We start from the raw sequence: 17,987 nt of genomic DNA, 5'->3' as shown, positions 1-17,987 counted from the left end.
ATGTTCTGTATCTATATCTATTAAGTGTATTTGGTCTAATGTGTTTCTTAGGCTACTGTTTCCTTATTGATATTCTCTTTATGATCTGTTCATTGATGTAAGTGGGATGTTAAAGTCCCCTACTATTAATTGCGTTACTGTCACTTTCTCCCTTTATGTCTGTTAATATTTGTCTTATATATTTAGGTGCTCCTATTTTGGGTGCATATATTTTTACAATTGTTATATATTCTTCTTGGATTGATCCCTTGATCATTATGTAATGTCCTTTTTTGTCTCCTGTTACAGTCTTTGTTTTAAAGTCTGTTTTTTCTGATATAAGTATGGCTACCCCAACTATCTCTTCATTTTCATTTACATGGAATACCATTTCCCATCCCCTCACTATTAACCTGTGTGTGTCTTTAGATCTGAAGTCTCTTGTAAGCAGCATATATATATATATATATATATATATATATATATATATATATATGCGTCTTGTTTTTGTATCCATTCAGCCCTTCTGTGTCTTTTGATGGGAACATTTAACCTGTTTACATTTAAAGTAATTATTGATGTATGTACTTTTTGCCTTTTTTTTTTTTTTTTTTTTTTGCGGTACGCGGGCCTCTCACTGTTGTGGCCTCTCCCGTTGCAGAACACAGGCTCTGGACGCGCAGGCTCAGCAGCCGTGGCTCACGGGCCCAGCCGCTCCACGGCATGTGGGATCTTCCCGGACCAGGGCACGAACCCGTGTCCCCTGCATTGGCAGGTGGACTCCCAACCACTGCGCCACCAGGGAAGCCCACCATTTTTTAAAATTGTTTGGGGTTTGTATTCTTTTTTGTAGTTCTTTTGTGTTCCTTTCTTATTTTGTTCTCTTCCCTTGTGATTTGATGACTATTTAGTGTTATGTTCAGATTCTTTTCTCTTTGGTATGTGTACCTGTTTTAGATTTTTGTTTGTGGTTACCAGTGAGTTTTATATGTATGTGTACACACACACACACAATTATTTTAAGCTGCTGTTCTTTAAAGTTCAAACTCATTTTAACAACCCTGCATTTTTATTCCCCCCATCACCACCCACATTTAATGTTTTTGACCTCATATTTTACATCTTTTTGTTTTGTATGTCTCTTAACTACTTACTGAGGATATAGGTAATTTTACTACTTTTGTCTTTGAACCTTCCAGCTATCTTTATTAAGTGGCTAATCTTCTACCTTTATATTTGTCTTTACCAATGAGATTCTTCCTTTTGTAGTTTCCATATTTCTAGTTGTGGCCTTTTCTGCTTAGAGAAGTCCCTTTCCTGCAAAGCCAGTTTCATGGCTTTGCTTTGCTTGTCTGTAAAACTCTTGATCTCTCCTTCAAATCTGAATGATAGCCATGCCAGGTGGAGTATTCCTGGTTGTAGGTTTTTCCCTTTCATCAGTTTAAATATATCATGCTGCTCCCTCCTTGCCTATAGAGTTTCTGCTGAGAAGTCAGCTGTTAGCCTTCTGGGAGCTCTCTTGTATGTGGCTTTTCCCTTTCTGCTTTTAATATTCTCTCTTCATATTTAATTTTTGCCACTTTAATTGCAATGTGTCTTTGAATTGACTTCTTTAGGTTGATCTTATTTGGGATTGTCTGTGTTTCCTGGACCTGGATGTCTTGTTTCTTTTCCCAGGTTAGGGAAGTTTTCAGCTGTTATGTCTTCAAGTACATTCTCTTTCCCTTTCTCCCTGTTTTTTCTTTCTGGGACTCCTATAATGTGAATGTTAGCACATTTGCTATGTCCCAGAGTTCTCTTAAACTGTTTTCATTTTTTTTTCCTCTTCTCTGTTCAGTTTGCATGATTTCTACTACTCTGCCGTCTAGCTTGTTGATCTGTTCCTCTGTGTCATCTAATCTGTTGATTCCTTCTAGTGTATTTTTTATTTCAGTTATTGTGTTCTTCAGCTCCGTTTGGTTCTTTATATTTTCTAACTCTTCGTTAAACTTCTCATTGTGTTCATCCATTCTTCTCTCGAGTTCTTTGAACATCTTTATGAACGTTACCCTGAGCTCTTTATCAGATAGGTTGTTTGTCTCCATCTTGCTTAGTTCTTCTGGAGTTTTGTCTTGTTCCTTCATTTGTAGCACATTCCTCTGTTGCCTCTTTTTGCCTAATTCTGTATTTATTTCTGTGTATTTGGTAGATTGGTTACATTTTCTGATCTTGGAAAAGTGTCCTTATGTAAGAGACGTCCTTTGTGGCTATATGCTCTAGGGATGCCCTCTAAGTGGGCTGCATGGGCCCTTCTGTTGTGCTGGGTCGAACAACTATGGGCATGATGGTAGGGGTGATTGGCCCCGACCCAGTTGCTTGCTTGGCCCTGCCTTGTATGGAGGCTGCCAGGCACTGATGAGTGGGGCTGGGTCCTGGCATGGCTGGATGCACAGCCCGAGGAGTTCTGGTGCTGGTGGGCAGGTTTGGGTCACAGGGTGGCTGGCTGCAGGGCCTAGGCATCCTGGAGGCGGTGTCATCTGCTTGTGGGCAGTCCTGGGCCCAGGGCTAGTGCTGGCCCAATTTGGATATTCCTTCATCCTTGTAGATTCATTAATTTATATTTTGAGTGTGTGATATATTCACAAGGTTCTGAAAGTCAAAACTGTACCAAAAATGGGGCTTCCCTGGTGGTGCCTGCCGCTGCAGGGGACACAGGTTCATGCCCCGGTCCAGGAAGATCCTACATGCTGCGGAGCGGCTAGGCCCGTGGGCCATGGCCGCTGAGCCTGTGCGTCCGGAGCCTGTGCTCTGCAACGGGAGAGGCCACAACAGTGAGAGAGGCCCGCGTACTGCAAAAAAAAAAAAAAAACTGTACCAAAAATGATGTTCTCAGAAAAGTGTTGCTGCCTACATCTCCCTCCCATCCCATTTCCATCCCCTAATTCTTCCTCCCTGTTTCCCCACCCAAGGAAGGGGATTAATCTCATTAGTTTCTAGTTTACCCTTCCATTTTTTTCCTCCTGAAGCAGCTATAACTATACATTTTATTGTTCTCCCTTCTCCCTTATGCAGGAAGTAACATTGATACTGTTTTGTAGTTTGCTTTTTTTTTCCACTTAACATTTTCTACAGGTCTCCTGGTATCAGTTCATGGAGATCTTCCTTAGTTCTTTTTACAGCTGTGTAGTATTCTGTGGTGTGGATGTACCATAGTTTATTCAACCATTCTCCTGTGTGTGGGCATTTAAGTTTCCAGTATTTTGCAGTAACAAGCAAATTGCTATAGTAAATAACTTTTGGCATATACCATTTTATAATGTTGGAGGTGTATCCTTCAGGTAACTTCCTACATGTGGAATTGCTGAGTCAAAAGGTAAACGCATTTGTAGTTTTGTTAGATATTGCTAAGTTCCTCTTTCGAGGGGGTGTACCAGTTTGCACCCCAATCAGCAATGTGTGAGAAATAAACATTTCCCCCACAGCCACACCTACAGAATGTGTTGTCATACTTTTTTGCCATCTGATGTTCTGATATAACTTTAATTGCACTTCTCTAATTATGAGTAAGGTCGAACATCTTTTCATATGCATAAGGGCCATTTCAGAATCTTTTTTTGGAGAAGAGTGTGAATTATCTGTTCATTTCTCTGTTGGGTTTTTAAACTCTTTTATTTTTACAGAGTTATTTATGTATTAAGGAGATTAGCCCTTCCTCTTCAGTGTTTTTGTTCTGTTTTTAACGTGGCCAGAATTTATCAGTCTTTTCTTTTTATTGCATTTGGATACGGGGTCATAGAAAACCTTCCCCTATGTCCAAGGATCCCATCAGTATTTACTTAAACAGTACTCATGGTTTGATTTTTTTTTATTTTAACATTTTCATCCCTGATCTACTTCAAGTTTATTTTTATCTAATCAGACTCTTTCTTCCTCCCCTATGTGACACTTTTTTTTTTCTGTGTTTTCCTGGTTTGCCTTGGGTGTTTTTATTTTTTCCATATGAACTTAAGAATCACCTTGTCTAGCTCAATTAAAAAGCCTGTTGCTATTTTTATTGAAATTGCATTAAATGTGTAAATTAACTTAGAGACAACCAACATTTTAATAATGTGGTATTTTATCCTATTCATGAACAAGGATTATCTATGTGTGCAAGCCTACTTTTGTGTTTTTCAGGAGTTTTGTGCATTTCTTGTTAAGTTTACTCCTGAGTTTTTGTCTTTTTGCTGTTATTAATGGAGTTTTCTCTACTATTATGCTCTGTAACGGCTTGCTTGTGTATCTGAAGCCTGTTGATTTCTGTATGTGCTTGAATTTATCCTCCTTGAAAGTTTGCCAGGTTTCTTGAATCTGTACTTTATGTGTTTCATCAAATTGGGGGAGTTTTCAGGCATTATATTTGCAGTTATGTTTTCTGCCTCATTCTCTCTGCCCTCCTGGAACGCCAGCTGCGCATAACCTTATGATATCCCAAGCGTCTCTAGGACTCTATTCTTTGTTTTTTTTAATCTTTTTTCTCTGAGGCACATAGTTTATTTTCATTCTTTCATTTGTACTGATATAATGGTTTATGGATTTGAAATTTTCTCTGCTCACTGCTTTAAATATTTGCCACAGATTCTGATTATACCCCCCAAAACTATCTTTTTTAAAAAAATTCTTTCATTTCAGTTTGTATTTTTCCTCTTTTCTGTGAGTTAATAGAAGATGTTATTAATTTCCAGGTAGACAAAACTTTTTAGTTTTTTATTTTATTAATAATTTTTAGCATTATTGCATTGATATCAGAGTGTTGTTTATAATATTTTTTGTTTTATGGAATTCACTGGAGTTTTCTTTGTGACCTAATATATGATTGTTTTTTGAATAGTCCGTGTTTTTTGAGAAGGTGTCTTCTCTGTCATCAGGGTGTGAAGTTCACTGTATAGCAATAAGATCTCCTTACTGATTATGCTGTTTTGGCCTTGTATATCCTTGCTTATTTTTTGTCTACTTCATCTGTCTTGTACTGAGCTTGGAAGATTAAAGTCTCCTGTTATTTGTGTGTTTTTGTCTATGTCACATTGCATCTCCTGTCTTTTTTGTTTTGTAACAGTAATTATGTTGTTTTGTACATAGTTACAGCTGTTATAGCCTCATTGTTGAAACCGGCTTTTAGCATTAAAAGATGTCCTTTGTCCTGTAAAATGTTTTTCACTTGAATTTTATGTTTTCTGTGTTCAGGATCACTACCCCTTCACCATCCTCATCTGTAACACACATCAGTCCACCCAAATCATGCAGGCCTGTCAGTCACAACGCTCCAGGTCACACCACTAGCATGCACATGAGAAATAACGCAGTTATTATATATGGGAATTATTTTATTTTACTTTAATAGGTTGTTGTTTTTTTGTCTTAAGATTCTTTAGAGCAATTCTGCTGCTCAGTTGTTTTCAGAGTTCAGACACCCAGGAAAATAATCTTCTACTGCATTAAAGTTTGTAAACAGTAGAGACTGTTTCAAAGTTATCCTATCACATCAAGGAATTTGTCTGTTTCCACAAGTGCCATTGTCTTTAAAAAAACAAATTTATTGAAGTATAATCGACATACAATATATTGCACATATTTAAAGTATTCAGCTTGAGGAGTTTTGATATCACCATAATCAAGAACATTTTCATCACCCTTAAAAATTTCCTCATGCCCCGTTGTAACCGTTCTTCTTTCCACCACAGTCTCCAAGCAACCACTGATTTGCTTTCTGTCACTATATAGTTCGCATTTTCTAGAATTTTTTATAAAGGGAATCATGTGCTCTTTTTCTTGTCTGGCTTCATTCCTTCCGCCTAATTATTTTGAGATTTATCCATATCTTTGTTTGTTATTCTTTTTTGATGATTAGTATTCTGTTGTATGGATACACCAAAATTTATTTATTCATTTACCTATGTATGGATGGTCATTTGCAGTTTCTGGCTATTACAGATAAAGCTGCCAATAAAGTTCTATTGAAGAAACCATAGTTTCAAAAGCTAAGCATATACCTACTATATGACCAAGCCTTTATTCAAAAGAAAGGAGTATAATTATATACACAAAGATTTATACAAAAATGTTCATGACAGAATTATTCATAGTAGCTCAGAACTGAAAAGTACCCAAATGTCCATCAACAGGTGAATGGATAATCAAAATATGGTCTCTCCATACAATGAATTATTGCTCAGTAATAGAAAGGAGCTAACTACTGATGTATGCAACAACATGGATGACTCTCAGAATCGTTATGCTTAGTGAAAGAACTCAAACACAAAAGACTACATACTGTATGATTTCATTTACTTGCAATTCTGGAAAAGGCAAACTACTCCATAATGATAGAGAGTAGATCAGTGATTACCTGAAGCTGGGTGTAGCAGAAGTATGTACTGCAAAGGGGCAAGAAGAAACTTTTGGGAATGATGAAAATGTTCTGTACCTCACATGGGACCATGGTTTCACAGGTGTGTACCTCCATCAAAACTCACCAAATTATACACCTTAAATGGGTGTATCTCATTGTCTTTATGCCTCAGTAATCTTGATTTTTAAATGCCTGTCAGATACAACCAAAAAAATATAACAGGTAGCTTTAGTTGTTAGTTTCCTGTGAGGAAGATGCTTATCAACTAGCCTGGACTACTGAATGTAAGAATTTACTTAATTAAAGAAAAACATGACCATGTGAACCTGATTTAAACACTGAGATGGCTCTCATGGGAGACAAAAAGATGAATGAGATGCAGTTGCAGCTTTTGAAGATTGTAAGGTTTACTAAGATGGGGAAGGGATATCAGGAATATGAAGAGCATCCAGACACATTGAAAGAAAGCATAGTGAAGCAGTGAAAAGCATCCCCTCCCCCAGAGGAGTGCCCTCTGGGTCTTCCAACCAGAACTGTTTACGTGAAGATACTTGCTGTTTGTAAATACACTTGATTGTCAAGGATTAAGACCTATGTAATATTTTTTACTTTTCTAATTGAAAAAAAAATTGCTCAAACAACTTCTTTTTCAACCAGGGTTCTGTGAGAAAATTAATCCCTATACATGTGATTAGAGTGACTGTTTTCTTAATTATCCCGAGGATGACATAACTAGTACCATTCTAGACACATAGGAGAGAAGTTAATTCATTTTATACAGTGGATACCTTTGGATATTAGGGCCTAATTCTCTCACAGAACCCACTGAGAAAAGCTAGTAGTCTGTATCCATACTGCCTAGGTTACAAATCCATCTTCTACTCCTTAAAAGCTGTGTAGCTGGAAAGTTACTTAACCGCTCAGTACCCCAGTATAAAAAGGAGAGAGTAGTAGATAGAGTTATTGAGAATAGTGAACTGAGTGGGTGTATGTGAAGTGCTTAGCATCATGTACAAATAAAGCACTTCAGTACACAGTAAGTGACATATAAACGTTAGTACCAGCGTCGTCATCATCTTCATTATTATTCACAGAAGGCTGAGTCCTCCCATGACAGGTATCATGAGTGTTCAGATCTGACTCTTCGGGGGTGTTGAGAGACATCCTGAAAAGCTTCTGAAAGAGATTGATACTGGAGCTAGTTCTTGCTTGGGTACAGTTTCCATGGGCAGAAATAGAGAATTTCAGGCAGAAGAAAAAACTTGAGCAGAGATAAGGAAAACTCAGAGTGTATCAGGAGGTAAAAGAAGCTTGATTTAGCTGAAGCATAGGCAACATGTCGGAGGCTAATAAGGCTCCTCAGGAAGGTGGGAGACAAAGCATCAGTGGCTTGGAATGCCAAGATACGAAATGTGGGCGGAGTTACACTGGTAGGGAGAGGCCTGGATGAATGTGGGTCGGTTGAGTGACATTCTGTTATTTACCCAGGCACCATTACTTGTGCAGGCGGTGTCCCAGGCACTGAGACTGTGAGGACGAGTGAGACAGCGTTGGTTTTATGGACCTACCTGAGGTCTAGGCTAAGCCCATTGCTTCCCTTTAAAACAAACAAACAAACAAACATCTTTGTTTTTCCAGCAAAGCCTAACTTACAAAATTAGAGATGATTTCGTCCTGAGTAGAGCATGTAATCTTAACATCAAGGGTATTTTAACTGCAGAAGGAAAACTCATTTAGGAATTGCCGTTTAGAAAGCAAGAAGCTCGTGAATGCAAAGTAGGGCACGTGTGTTTCTGTGTGCAGTGGTGGGTGTTTAGGGTTGACAGTTGATGCCAGCGCAATCTCAGCGGGCACAAAGGATCCTCGCGGAGAAGGTTCATTCATTGATCACAATTTTGTAAGTAGGTGGGAGGGAACTACAGTCCTGTTTGGATTCCCCTCTGCAAGAAAAAAGATTGCTTTTTCCTCAAAGACAGTAGGTGGGATGGGAGTTGGAAGGTGGAGTGGAGTTTATGTCTGAAGACCTCAATATTCATAAATCTTAGGATCCCAAGTTACTTGCTGAGAAAGGTAAAAGGGTGGTTATGTAGCGTTGCCTTGAGGAAAATGGAGATGCTATGGAACAGTGGCTCAGGTAATTCAAAGTAGAGTCAATAAGAGATAAACGAAACATTTTGGAGCAGGGGTGAGGGCATGACATGATTTTATATTGAAATTGCATAGTCCTCTTGCCTCCTTAATTTCTCAAGCCACGCTTGGTGTTATCTCCACCTTTTGTCATGACTCCCAAGATGGCAAAATAGGATCCCCAGTCGGATTAGATAAACGAAGGCAAATGCTTAATTCTCACCTCAGGAAAATGTTGTGGAAGGTGAGCAGCAGAGTAAATGGGTCCCCTCTCCCCATTTGAGTTATACTGTACAGCAGTGGTTCACAAACTTAAGAAATGTACTGACCCTTTAAGAACAGTTAGGAGATGACTTAATCTTTATTAGTGTAATGTTGTGGAATTAGGTACAACTGTAAAAGAAGTATAAACTCCTTGTGCTTAGTAGCACTTACACAACTACAAAACAAGAACACTTTTGTATGTTATTTACAGAAATCTACAAAGCTAATGAAATTCAAATCGGTGTTAATTTCCTGTGACACCTGCATTTCTGCATAAATGTGACTGCTGGACACCTGACCAGGTGCTCACTGCTGTCACCTAGGCTCAAGCCTGTGCTGCCCCCTGCCACGGTGCCTCACTTCTCCCACCCGCTTCTCTGTTAAGACCGCTGCAGGCTGCTATCACTTTGCCTTCTCTAGGCCTGAGTATGTCATCACCACGAGGTCCAGCTCTCTTTACTTTGCATTCTTATATGGCAACACTTGATTCTTTTTTCAAGGTTAACAAAATGAAAACACGAAATTTTTAAATTTTCCACAAAGAACTCATCTAAGAAGCCATCCTTGGATTCCTGAAAGTATGTCCTCGGGTTTGTTCTACCCAGTTCTCAGAGCCCATGGCTGACTACTTGGCTGTGATTAGTCACCTGGGGCGGTTTTTCCATTTCATTATTCCAGTTAAGTGAAAAAGTATCAGCAGGGTTCTCTGCAAGTATAAAAATTTCAGATTTAATCTAATACATGAAATCTCAAGTAGTAGAAAGACACCAGAAGGTGTTAAGTGCCAAACCAAAAAATGATGAACTTTATCTGCACCCTGCTGCAGCCTCAGAGGGTGGGGTTGGAAAACAGAATGCGTGTGGTGTGGTAGTTAGTGTGGTGGTCTGCACTTATGTCTGTGTGTATATGTCTTGCCGGAGAAACCGCAAGCCTAGCAGACAAGCAGCCATGGGGGAGACAGACAAAGGAGATCATTCCAGAAATGAGCCCCGACAGACTCCACCGTTTGGGGAGTGCCAGTTTTGCCTGTTCTAGGAATTTTATATGCATTTTTTCCTGATTTTTGTAATCACAGAAAACAGCTACTGCTGTTGTTATCGTTAATGCACTGCTGTAGATGAGGCAGCCATGACACAAAGATGTTGCCACTTTTCCAAGACCTCATAGCTCTCACAACCGAATTATGTTTAACCCTGAAGTTGTATTCCTTCCGCAAAACCATCCTGGCTCTAACCTTCATAAAATCCATCTGTGATCTTAAATCCCGCTGAAATTAAATTACCAATTTTTCTTAAATACATGCCTCTGAAAATCACATGTCAGTTTAGTAAACAGGAAAAAAAAAACCCACAGGCTTTTGCTTTTGGTGAAAAGAATGTTGGAGTGAGAAAACCAGGATTAAGGATATGTGTTCACCAGCAGAGCGACTTGAAAACGCATCATTTCGTAGCTGAGCTGCACTTTCTCTTTTAACAAAACAAATATCGATACGTGTTTCCCTCAGAGCTGCTGAGGGTCAGAAAGATCCTCAAGATCCTGCTAAATTTGCTTGTGATCTAAACCATGATCACAGACGGTGAACATTTGTTCTTTTCTCATTGAGGGTTTCCTACATACAGTTCTTTCTTATTGTCTTATTATTTTTTTCCTCAACAAAATAGGAAATACTGGGTTTCCCTCTTGTAAATTAAGCATTCTCAACAGGAATGAAAATTGGCCCTTGGGGTATAGGCAAAGAAGTCTTTTTAATGTATAATGTACAGATATACATAGAGTACATAAATACATACAGTAAATCTGTGATGCTAAAATTTCATGGAAAGTGATTTTAAAAATTATATTAAAAAGGGTCAGGAGCTGTGATGTAAAACAGGTCGAGAAACACTATGGTAGTCAGTCTCCTTGTTACAGGTGCTGACCTCAGCATCAGGCTGGTCGTAACTGGGTGATGTGCCTTCCAGTCTTCGCTAGGACTCCATCCTCTTAACGTGTCACTCCTCCCATCTATGCTAAACCCTCAAAGCTGTAGTCATTTCATTCTCCCTTAGAGTCCATAACTCAGAATTCAAGGAAGTCTGCTTTGAAGAAATATAATCTAAGGAAGGCTCTTGGTTGTAAATCTTCCAGCCAGTTGTCTGTGTTTATACATTTATAAGTAACTCTCAGGCTTAGAAGTAGAGAAAGGATTTGGATGACTTTCTCAAAGCTGATAAAGTGTATCCTCTTGTCTCTTGATTATCCGTACTAAAGATCTGGGGTTGGGGGGAGAAGACAAAGGACACCAGTAACTGAGATGCCGTCAGAATGCTGCGATTGAGTGGTGCCGTTGTCACGTGAGGACCCGCCTGAGGAAGAGCTAGGAAACATGTCCTCTGCCTCACCCACTGCATGCCCCGCCCCAGAGGAAGCTCTCTCCCCTCAGTGTAAGCAGAGGTTAATCAGCCAAGTGTTAATGGTCCAAATTCAGTCCTGAAAAACCTTGCCAGGGTTGCCGTTCACATCTTCAGAGAGGATAAGGCAAACACAGGAGGGAAGTGCCTCTGCATTCTAGGATGAAAGATTATGATAAGCACAGATCACAAACGCAACTCTCAGGCTGTTTGGCCCTGTTGTAGTGTTCGGTTATGCTACAATACTTAGTTGCTCAAATCACTGATATTCTTTCAAAATCTTATCTTAGAAGTGTTAGAAAAATGTATCCCTCCTCATGAAACAGTCGTTTCCATAATCTCTTCATATCTGCAGTACTATTCAATATCCATGTATTTAAACAGTGGTAAAAATGAAGGACTTTTAAGATATGCTGTCTGATTTCACAGATAGCACTCTGTACTTGTCCTTGTTTACAAAAAATATTTTAAATTATCAATATTATCAAACTGGGCTTAATAATTATGAAATTATTGGAATTTACCATACCATTTAGTAATTGTCTAAAGATATATTTTATAGTGGCATTTGTAATGTTAAAAAGGAGAAAATTAAGGATCAAATATGTATTTTACTGAAAATATGACACCCTTAGGAAAAAAATTTAGGTGTAACCTGGACTGAAATTTTTCTCCCTAAATGCGTCCAATCTGACTGACTATGACTCCATAAATGTTGTAATACTGCGCTCAGACTGTGTGAAGGAAGCCCCAAAGTGCCGGCATCTTCTTCAGTGAATGTTCACCTGAGGACCTGTTCCAAAGCACCAGAGGTGGAAGGCAAAAAGAAAAGGGCATCTTCCTCGATCCCAAGGTCCAGAATGCTGCAGAAGTACAGACAGTACTTAGTATTTAGCAGTCTCTTTGCATTCTGTGACTGATTATTTTATTTATTACTTTTATTTTATTCATTAGTTTTGAATATTTTTACGTTGGCGGAACATTGCCCAGTTGGTAACATCCTCAGGTTTTTCCTTATTGAAGCACAGCCCCATCACAATGATAGTCTTTCTTGTCAGCAGTTTTGTAGACGTATATTGACTCTGCCAGGTTTTTGTGTAGTTCCCTTGAGCCATGTTTGTTTCTGTTCTGATTCCCTGAGGCCTTTCTTGGATTGTTCCTAGTCTCCAAGCCATACAGTTTTTCTCACGCTTATTAAATATCTATGCTTGGGGTAGTGGGAAAATTGACTTGATTTATGGTACTCTCTTTCATACTAAAACAGCTCTTTGGAGTGTGGACACAAACACTGTGGAAGCATATTTATCAGAGCCAAAGTGAATTTAATCACCTATCATTTGACGTTAAATGCCACTCGTGACAATAGAGCCAAGTGCCACTGAAGATGATGTGGCACATAAGGAACAAGGGCAGACCTACCGGAAAGCAGTTCACATGATAACCGTGGGCTTCTCCTACCAGGAGAGAAGGCAGGTCTCCTTCCTCCCTCCAGCCCTAATTCAATCCAAGAGACATTATGTGGGGCTGAGCAAGGCAGCTGCCCCGTGGGAGTGGGGGCAGCGGTCCAGTGCCACGCTTCAGAGCCAGTGGGTGAGCAGACATCTGCCTTGGGTTTGGCCACAGCAGTGACAGTAATGGGGTGGACGGGGTATCCATGAGTGTGGTGGCAGAGACCATGGGACAAGATTCTCACTATAGGAGGAGGAGTTTACAAATACAGAAAAGAAAGAAACTGAGAATGACCCTGTGGGGTTGGACTGGAACTGGAGGCATTGGGGTGAACTCATGGTTTTCAATATACATAAATACAGATGTACATACTTAAATATAGGTCTGTATTTACATCTGTTAATAGAGACATAAATATGTTTGTGTTTACACACACAGAGACATAAACTCACACATATTTCCTACCTCTGACTACAGAAAAGGCCTGGGAACAGTGACACCCAAATAGCATTGAGCACACCTAGCTTGGTTTCTCAACAGAGCAGGAAAAGTAAAAGGTGAGCCTGGAACGTCTTATGCCGAAAAGTGAGAAAGTGCTCAAAGTGCTCAGAACAGTAAGACGCTGGAGCCGGCTCAAAGGGATTCCCACTGGCCAGACCTGGAATTACTTGAATTACTTTTGAGCATCAAAATAAATAATGATAGGAACATGTTATAACCCACTGAAAGAAGTAGGAGTCGTGAGTCCATGCTGATATAAATAGATAACATCAACTGAATAAAGAGAATTTTTTTCTTACAGTAGGATGTGCCACTAATAAATGTAGAAGGAATGATAGAATTTTCAAAATCATCATTTGGAGTCATTCTAGTAATAAATAGCTCAACCCCATGAAATAATTAATTACAAAGAGAAAAATTAACTTTGTAGTGAAGAAACCTGGCCAATACCATTTTAATAAATTGAAATAAACATCATCAGCTATGAGACAAATTGAATTTGTGCACTACCTGATGGGATGCAAAGAACACATTACATTGCTTCTGTGGGATTCCTGCCAAAAATATTCCTGCCACGACTGGTATGTAATCATGAAGACACATCAAACGAACTCAAACTGAGAGTAATTCTACCGAGTAACCAGCCTGTAATCTTCAAAAGTCAAGGAAAGAAATATCAAGAAAGACTGAGGAACTAACTGTTCAAGATGGAAGAAAACTAAAGAGACTTGAAAACTCAGTGCCATATGTGATTCTGGTTTGGGTCCTTCTGCTATAAAGGATGTTGTCGGGACAACTGGTAGAACTTGAATGGAGTCTGTGGATTAGGTGGCAATGATATATCAGTGTTAATTTCATGGTATTGATGGTCATATTGCGGTTATGTGGGAGAATAGCCTTGTTTGTAGGAACTATAAACCAGAGCACTTAGGGTAAAGAGGTGTCGTGTCAGAGCCTTCTCGCAGATGGTTCGGGGGAAAAAGGCTTTTTGAATTTGAAATTATTTCAGAATTTTTAAAATAGCAAAATAAATGTTCTTTTAGGCATATTCACCACTAGAGAAATTATTATTCCCTTTCAAAACTACAAAGGCAAGACTTTTCATACAAATCTACAGCCAGAAAATGTTTCCTTATTGACTTCTTTTATATTTGTTAGAAACACAAATAATAAGACTACAGAGGATCCTTAAAAGAGAATTGTATTACTTTTTAACATACTAAACACACATACACATGGCCAATAAAGAATTTTTAAATGGATGGTGTAGCTCTGGATTTACTTAGGTTTCTAAACTTGTGGCCAAAAAATTGGGTACAATTTTATAAACAACATCCTGAAAAGGAGAATGTTGGGGTTTATTGTTTTTGTTGTTCTTTTTGCAAAGCAATTAAAAATGTAGGCTCTGGAACCAAGCTGCCTGTCTGGAATCCTGGCCACCACTTATGAGACATGTGATCTCTGACAAAATATTTGATTTTCCTGTGCCTCAGTTTTCTCATCTGTAAATTAGGATAACAACACTGAACTCACAGGTCTGTCAACAGAATAAATGAGATAATATATGAAGAGCACTTAGACGGTGTTGTGCACTACAGCTTTGTTTAGAGCACTAAACAAAGTTGGCTGCTATTGTTATTATTTCAGGAAAAGTTAAATTGCTTTCATAAAAGCACTCTAGTATGATTATGTTGCCTTCCTTCTCCCTCACCAGGAGTAGAATTACGTGAAGGCAATGAAAGTCATGGTCTCTGCTCTTAAACCTGTCCCAAGATCAAACTAAAGCGTGGAAATGGAGCATGTTTTAGAAGACAGCAGGCGTTGCAATGCCATAGAAAAAAGATGTGGGCTTTGGAGAACTAAGATGTTGTTTGAATTCCAGATCTGCTGCTTACAAGCTCTGTAACTTTGGTCTTGGTCTGTAAAATGTCTAGAATGTACAAATAATCATAGTGATCACAAAGGGCTATTAGGGGTTAAATGAGATAAACTTGGTAAAACTTTCGGCACACCGACCCAAAGAATGTCCACAGAAAATGATGGGGTTTTTTCTTACTCCTTTAAAGGTGTAGGAACAGTTAATTTAGAAGAATGGAGGCCTTAGGATCAGAAGTAGTAGCAGAGCATTTGAGGGCGTTTTTTGAGAAGTGTGTTAAGGTCGTCGCAGTTTGTTCCTGCAGGGGTTTAGACTACTAACGATGGACTTAAATTGCCTCAGAAGGAATTTCAGTTGACAAGAAGCATGTCATGTGTTGTGTAATCCCATTCTTGAGAGATGCTGGAGAAGGATAGATAACTATCTTTCTAGAACAGCACAGATTTAGTGCACACCAGCCTTGGAAGCAGGGACAAAGGAAAGAATCTTCATCTAGTCCCCATCTCTGTTATATGTTGAAGAGAATATTGATTTTTCTGGCTGTAAAAATGTAAGCCTTTCTTTATCCCACAAAAGGATCATGTCACATGCACACTCAAAGTGTATGCGTATATTTTCTTTTAAACAGAAAATGTGCTTCCTTTAAAGAACACATAGCTGTTCATCTAAAAATTAGTGACTCTTGGTCACTGACCTAGGACTTCTTTAGAACTCTGAGTATTATCAAAAGAAGAGCTCTGAGTATTATCTTCTGCTTTCATTCATTCACTTAGTCATGCAACAAGTATTTGTTGAGAACTCCCTAATATTCCAGGCACTCTGTTAGATGTTGATTATTTAAAAAGTGAACAAAGCAAAAGCAGATCTCTCACGGAGGGAGGATTCAGTCTCCTGCGCTTACAACCTCTGATGGGTTTTATGGGACCTCTTTGCAAAGGAGCATACTTCAAACCATGAAAATCAGATTCTTTTGGCTACAGCGGTAGACAGATAGATGTTTGGTGTGTAGGAAAGCAGGCATTTCCACTTTGCCTGGAGTTGCCTTACCTGCACATTTCCTTCAGGCAGCGTCCCTGTGCCTAATGGGCAGCCAGGTGACCTGGGGAAACGGTGCCCGTTGATAGCTCACGTGAAATTAAACTTGGCTGCTTGCTGGTGGAACCTGTTATGAACTAGAAGCTCTCAGTGTCTGCCTTTAATACAGGGGAGGAGATTTTCTTCCTTAGCACAATCATGGCGATGTTAACTCTCTCGGCCGACTAGTGGCACAAAGGAAAACTGCCGCCCGGGTCTGCATTGGCGAAGGCAGAGAGCTGCAGTTACGGTCATTCCCTGTGACAGAGAGAACCGGCTGTGGCTGGGAGAGCCGGCAACGGCAAAAAGCACACCACGAAAGCAGTGTGGTGGTGACATGCTTCTGTTTTTATCCAGATATGCTAGTAACATGTTTATTCAGTGTGGTGCCTCTGCTGAGATAAGACCCTCTTCCTTCGGGTGCTTTAGACCGCCGTTTGTTTAGCTGGAGAACTTAATGAGTAATGGATGTGCTTGGCTGGCTGATAGAAAGTATTTCCACAGCCTGTGGCTGTGTTTATAGAGAGCCGGAGAGAGACCACAGGCAGCAATTTGTCTTCTTAGGTATCAGCAAAGTCTTGTCTTTTAACAACTAGAGGATTTATTTTTAACTGCTTGAGTCAGTGTTTGTCAGATGACGCGGACCATCAAACTGCAGATTGAAGTCCCCAGTGCGGGGGAAGCTGGGCTGGCTGGGAAAAGGGGTGGGATTTCAGCATCATCGTGCTTCCGTGCCTCTGCCTCCCAACGTGGGAGAGAGTTTCGGGCTTCCAGCAGCAGGAGTCGATTTGCAGGTCCAGCTGGCAACTAAAGGGTAACGGCTCCTTCAGCTGCTTGAAGACATAATTGCCCAGTGATCGGGGTATTGTGAGGAGCCACCCAGGACCCCGGGACCAGAGGATTCCGAGCGCTGGCCTCTGCTGTTTGGCAGACTGAGTTTTTCTCTTGCTTGATGCTGCCTGTCTCCAGAAGCCTCTCACCATGATCGATAGCTCCAAGAAGCAGCAACAGGGCTTCCCGGAGATTTTAGCTGCTGGCGATTTCGAGCCACTAAAAGAAAAGGAATGCCTTGAAGGGAGCAACCAGAAAAGTCTCAAGGAAGGTCAGTCTGTCTGTGGACAGGGGCAGAACTGCCAAATTCATACTCTCATCAACCAGGCTGAGCGTGTGTGTCTGCTTCCCATGCCGTGTGTCTGCTCTCTCTCCACTCACGTACCTTACACGCTCTAAGTTCTTTGAAATGAAAGCTTAATGCTGTTCTTGGTAGCCCTTTCTGAAGATTCATTCACTGATAGGACTCCAGGGAGGTGGCAGTAACTGATAGAGTAAGGGGACTTACGAAGCCAGTCCTCATTTCGGTGAAATCCTGCCAGGTTCGTTCTGTCGATTTTCTCATGTCCTCTAATTTTTTTGCTTCCCCCCACCTCACTTTAGGAGAGGCCATTTCCTTTTCAGTGTTATGCAGAACCCTGCTTCTTTTACATTGAGGAACACGTAGTTCCAGGGAAATGATTTCTTTTTCCAATTAACATGTTTATGGTTTTTATTGTTTAAAAGCAGGAAGGTAGCTAGCTCTTTCTTAATTGTATCCTTAAATGATTGGTTTAATTGGTTATAATGCACATTGCACCATCATTTTGTTTTGTTTTTTAGGCACATTGCGTAGTTTTGTCGTTTTTTAACAAAGCAAAGAGTAAGCTTAAGAATGCTGTCAGTGATTGTTAGTGGCCACCACGCAGGTACCTCCCTGACTGATTTAAGAAAAATGTCCAAAGTTCTGGGCACTGCTGTCCTGTGTCCTGGTACACTGAAGTGTGGCAAGACCAGTGCCCAGTGTGCTTTACTACAGCAGCTGGAGACCAGGGACCATGGAGTAAGAAATTCAGAATCTTCAGAGAACAAGTTTTTTCTGAATTTGAGATATGAAAGTCACCCCTCTCGATGCTTGTTTAATTTGAAA

General features: G+C 39.9%; 1 protein-coding gene across 4 annotated transcripts in view; it reads left to right on the top strand.

The window, feature by feature from the left end:
* MRTFB (myocardin related transcription factor B) overlaps positions 1–17,987 on the top strand; it is a 201,696-nt gene that overhangs the window by 108,564 nt on the left and 75,145 nt on the right. The window contains exon 1 of one of the 4 annotated variants that reach the window (XM_082857708.1): positions 14,193–17,129. The exons of the other annotated variants lie outside the window; for them this stretch is intronic. Within the exon in view, the coding sequence (XP_082713834.1) occupies positions 17,009–17,129 (121 nt within the window). The 5' untranslated portion in view covers positions 14,193–17,008. Of the gene's footprint in view, positions 1–14,192; positions 17,130–17,987 lie in introns of those variants that run through there. 4 annotated transcript variants of the gene reach the window in all.

Source organism: Leucopleurus acutus, assembly GCF_964270905.1.
Source record: "Leucopleurus acutus genome assembly, chromosome: 16".
In the NCBI taxonomy this organism is placed as follows: domain Eukaryota; kingdom Metazoa; phylum Chordata; class Mammalia; order Artiodactyla; family Delphinidae; genus Leucopleurus; species Leucopleurus acutus.
This window is presented reverse-complemented; position numbering and strand designations above follow the sequence as displayed.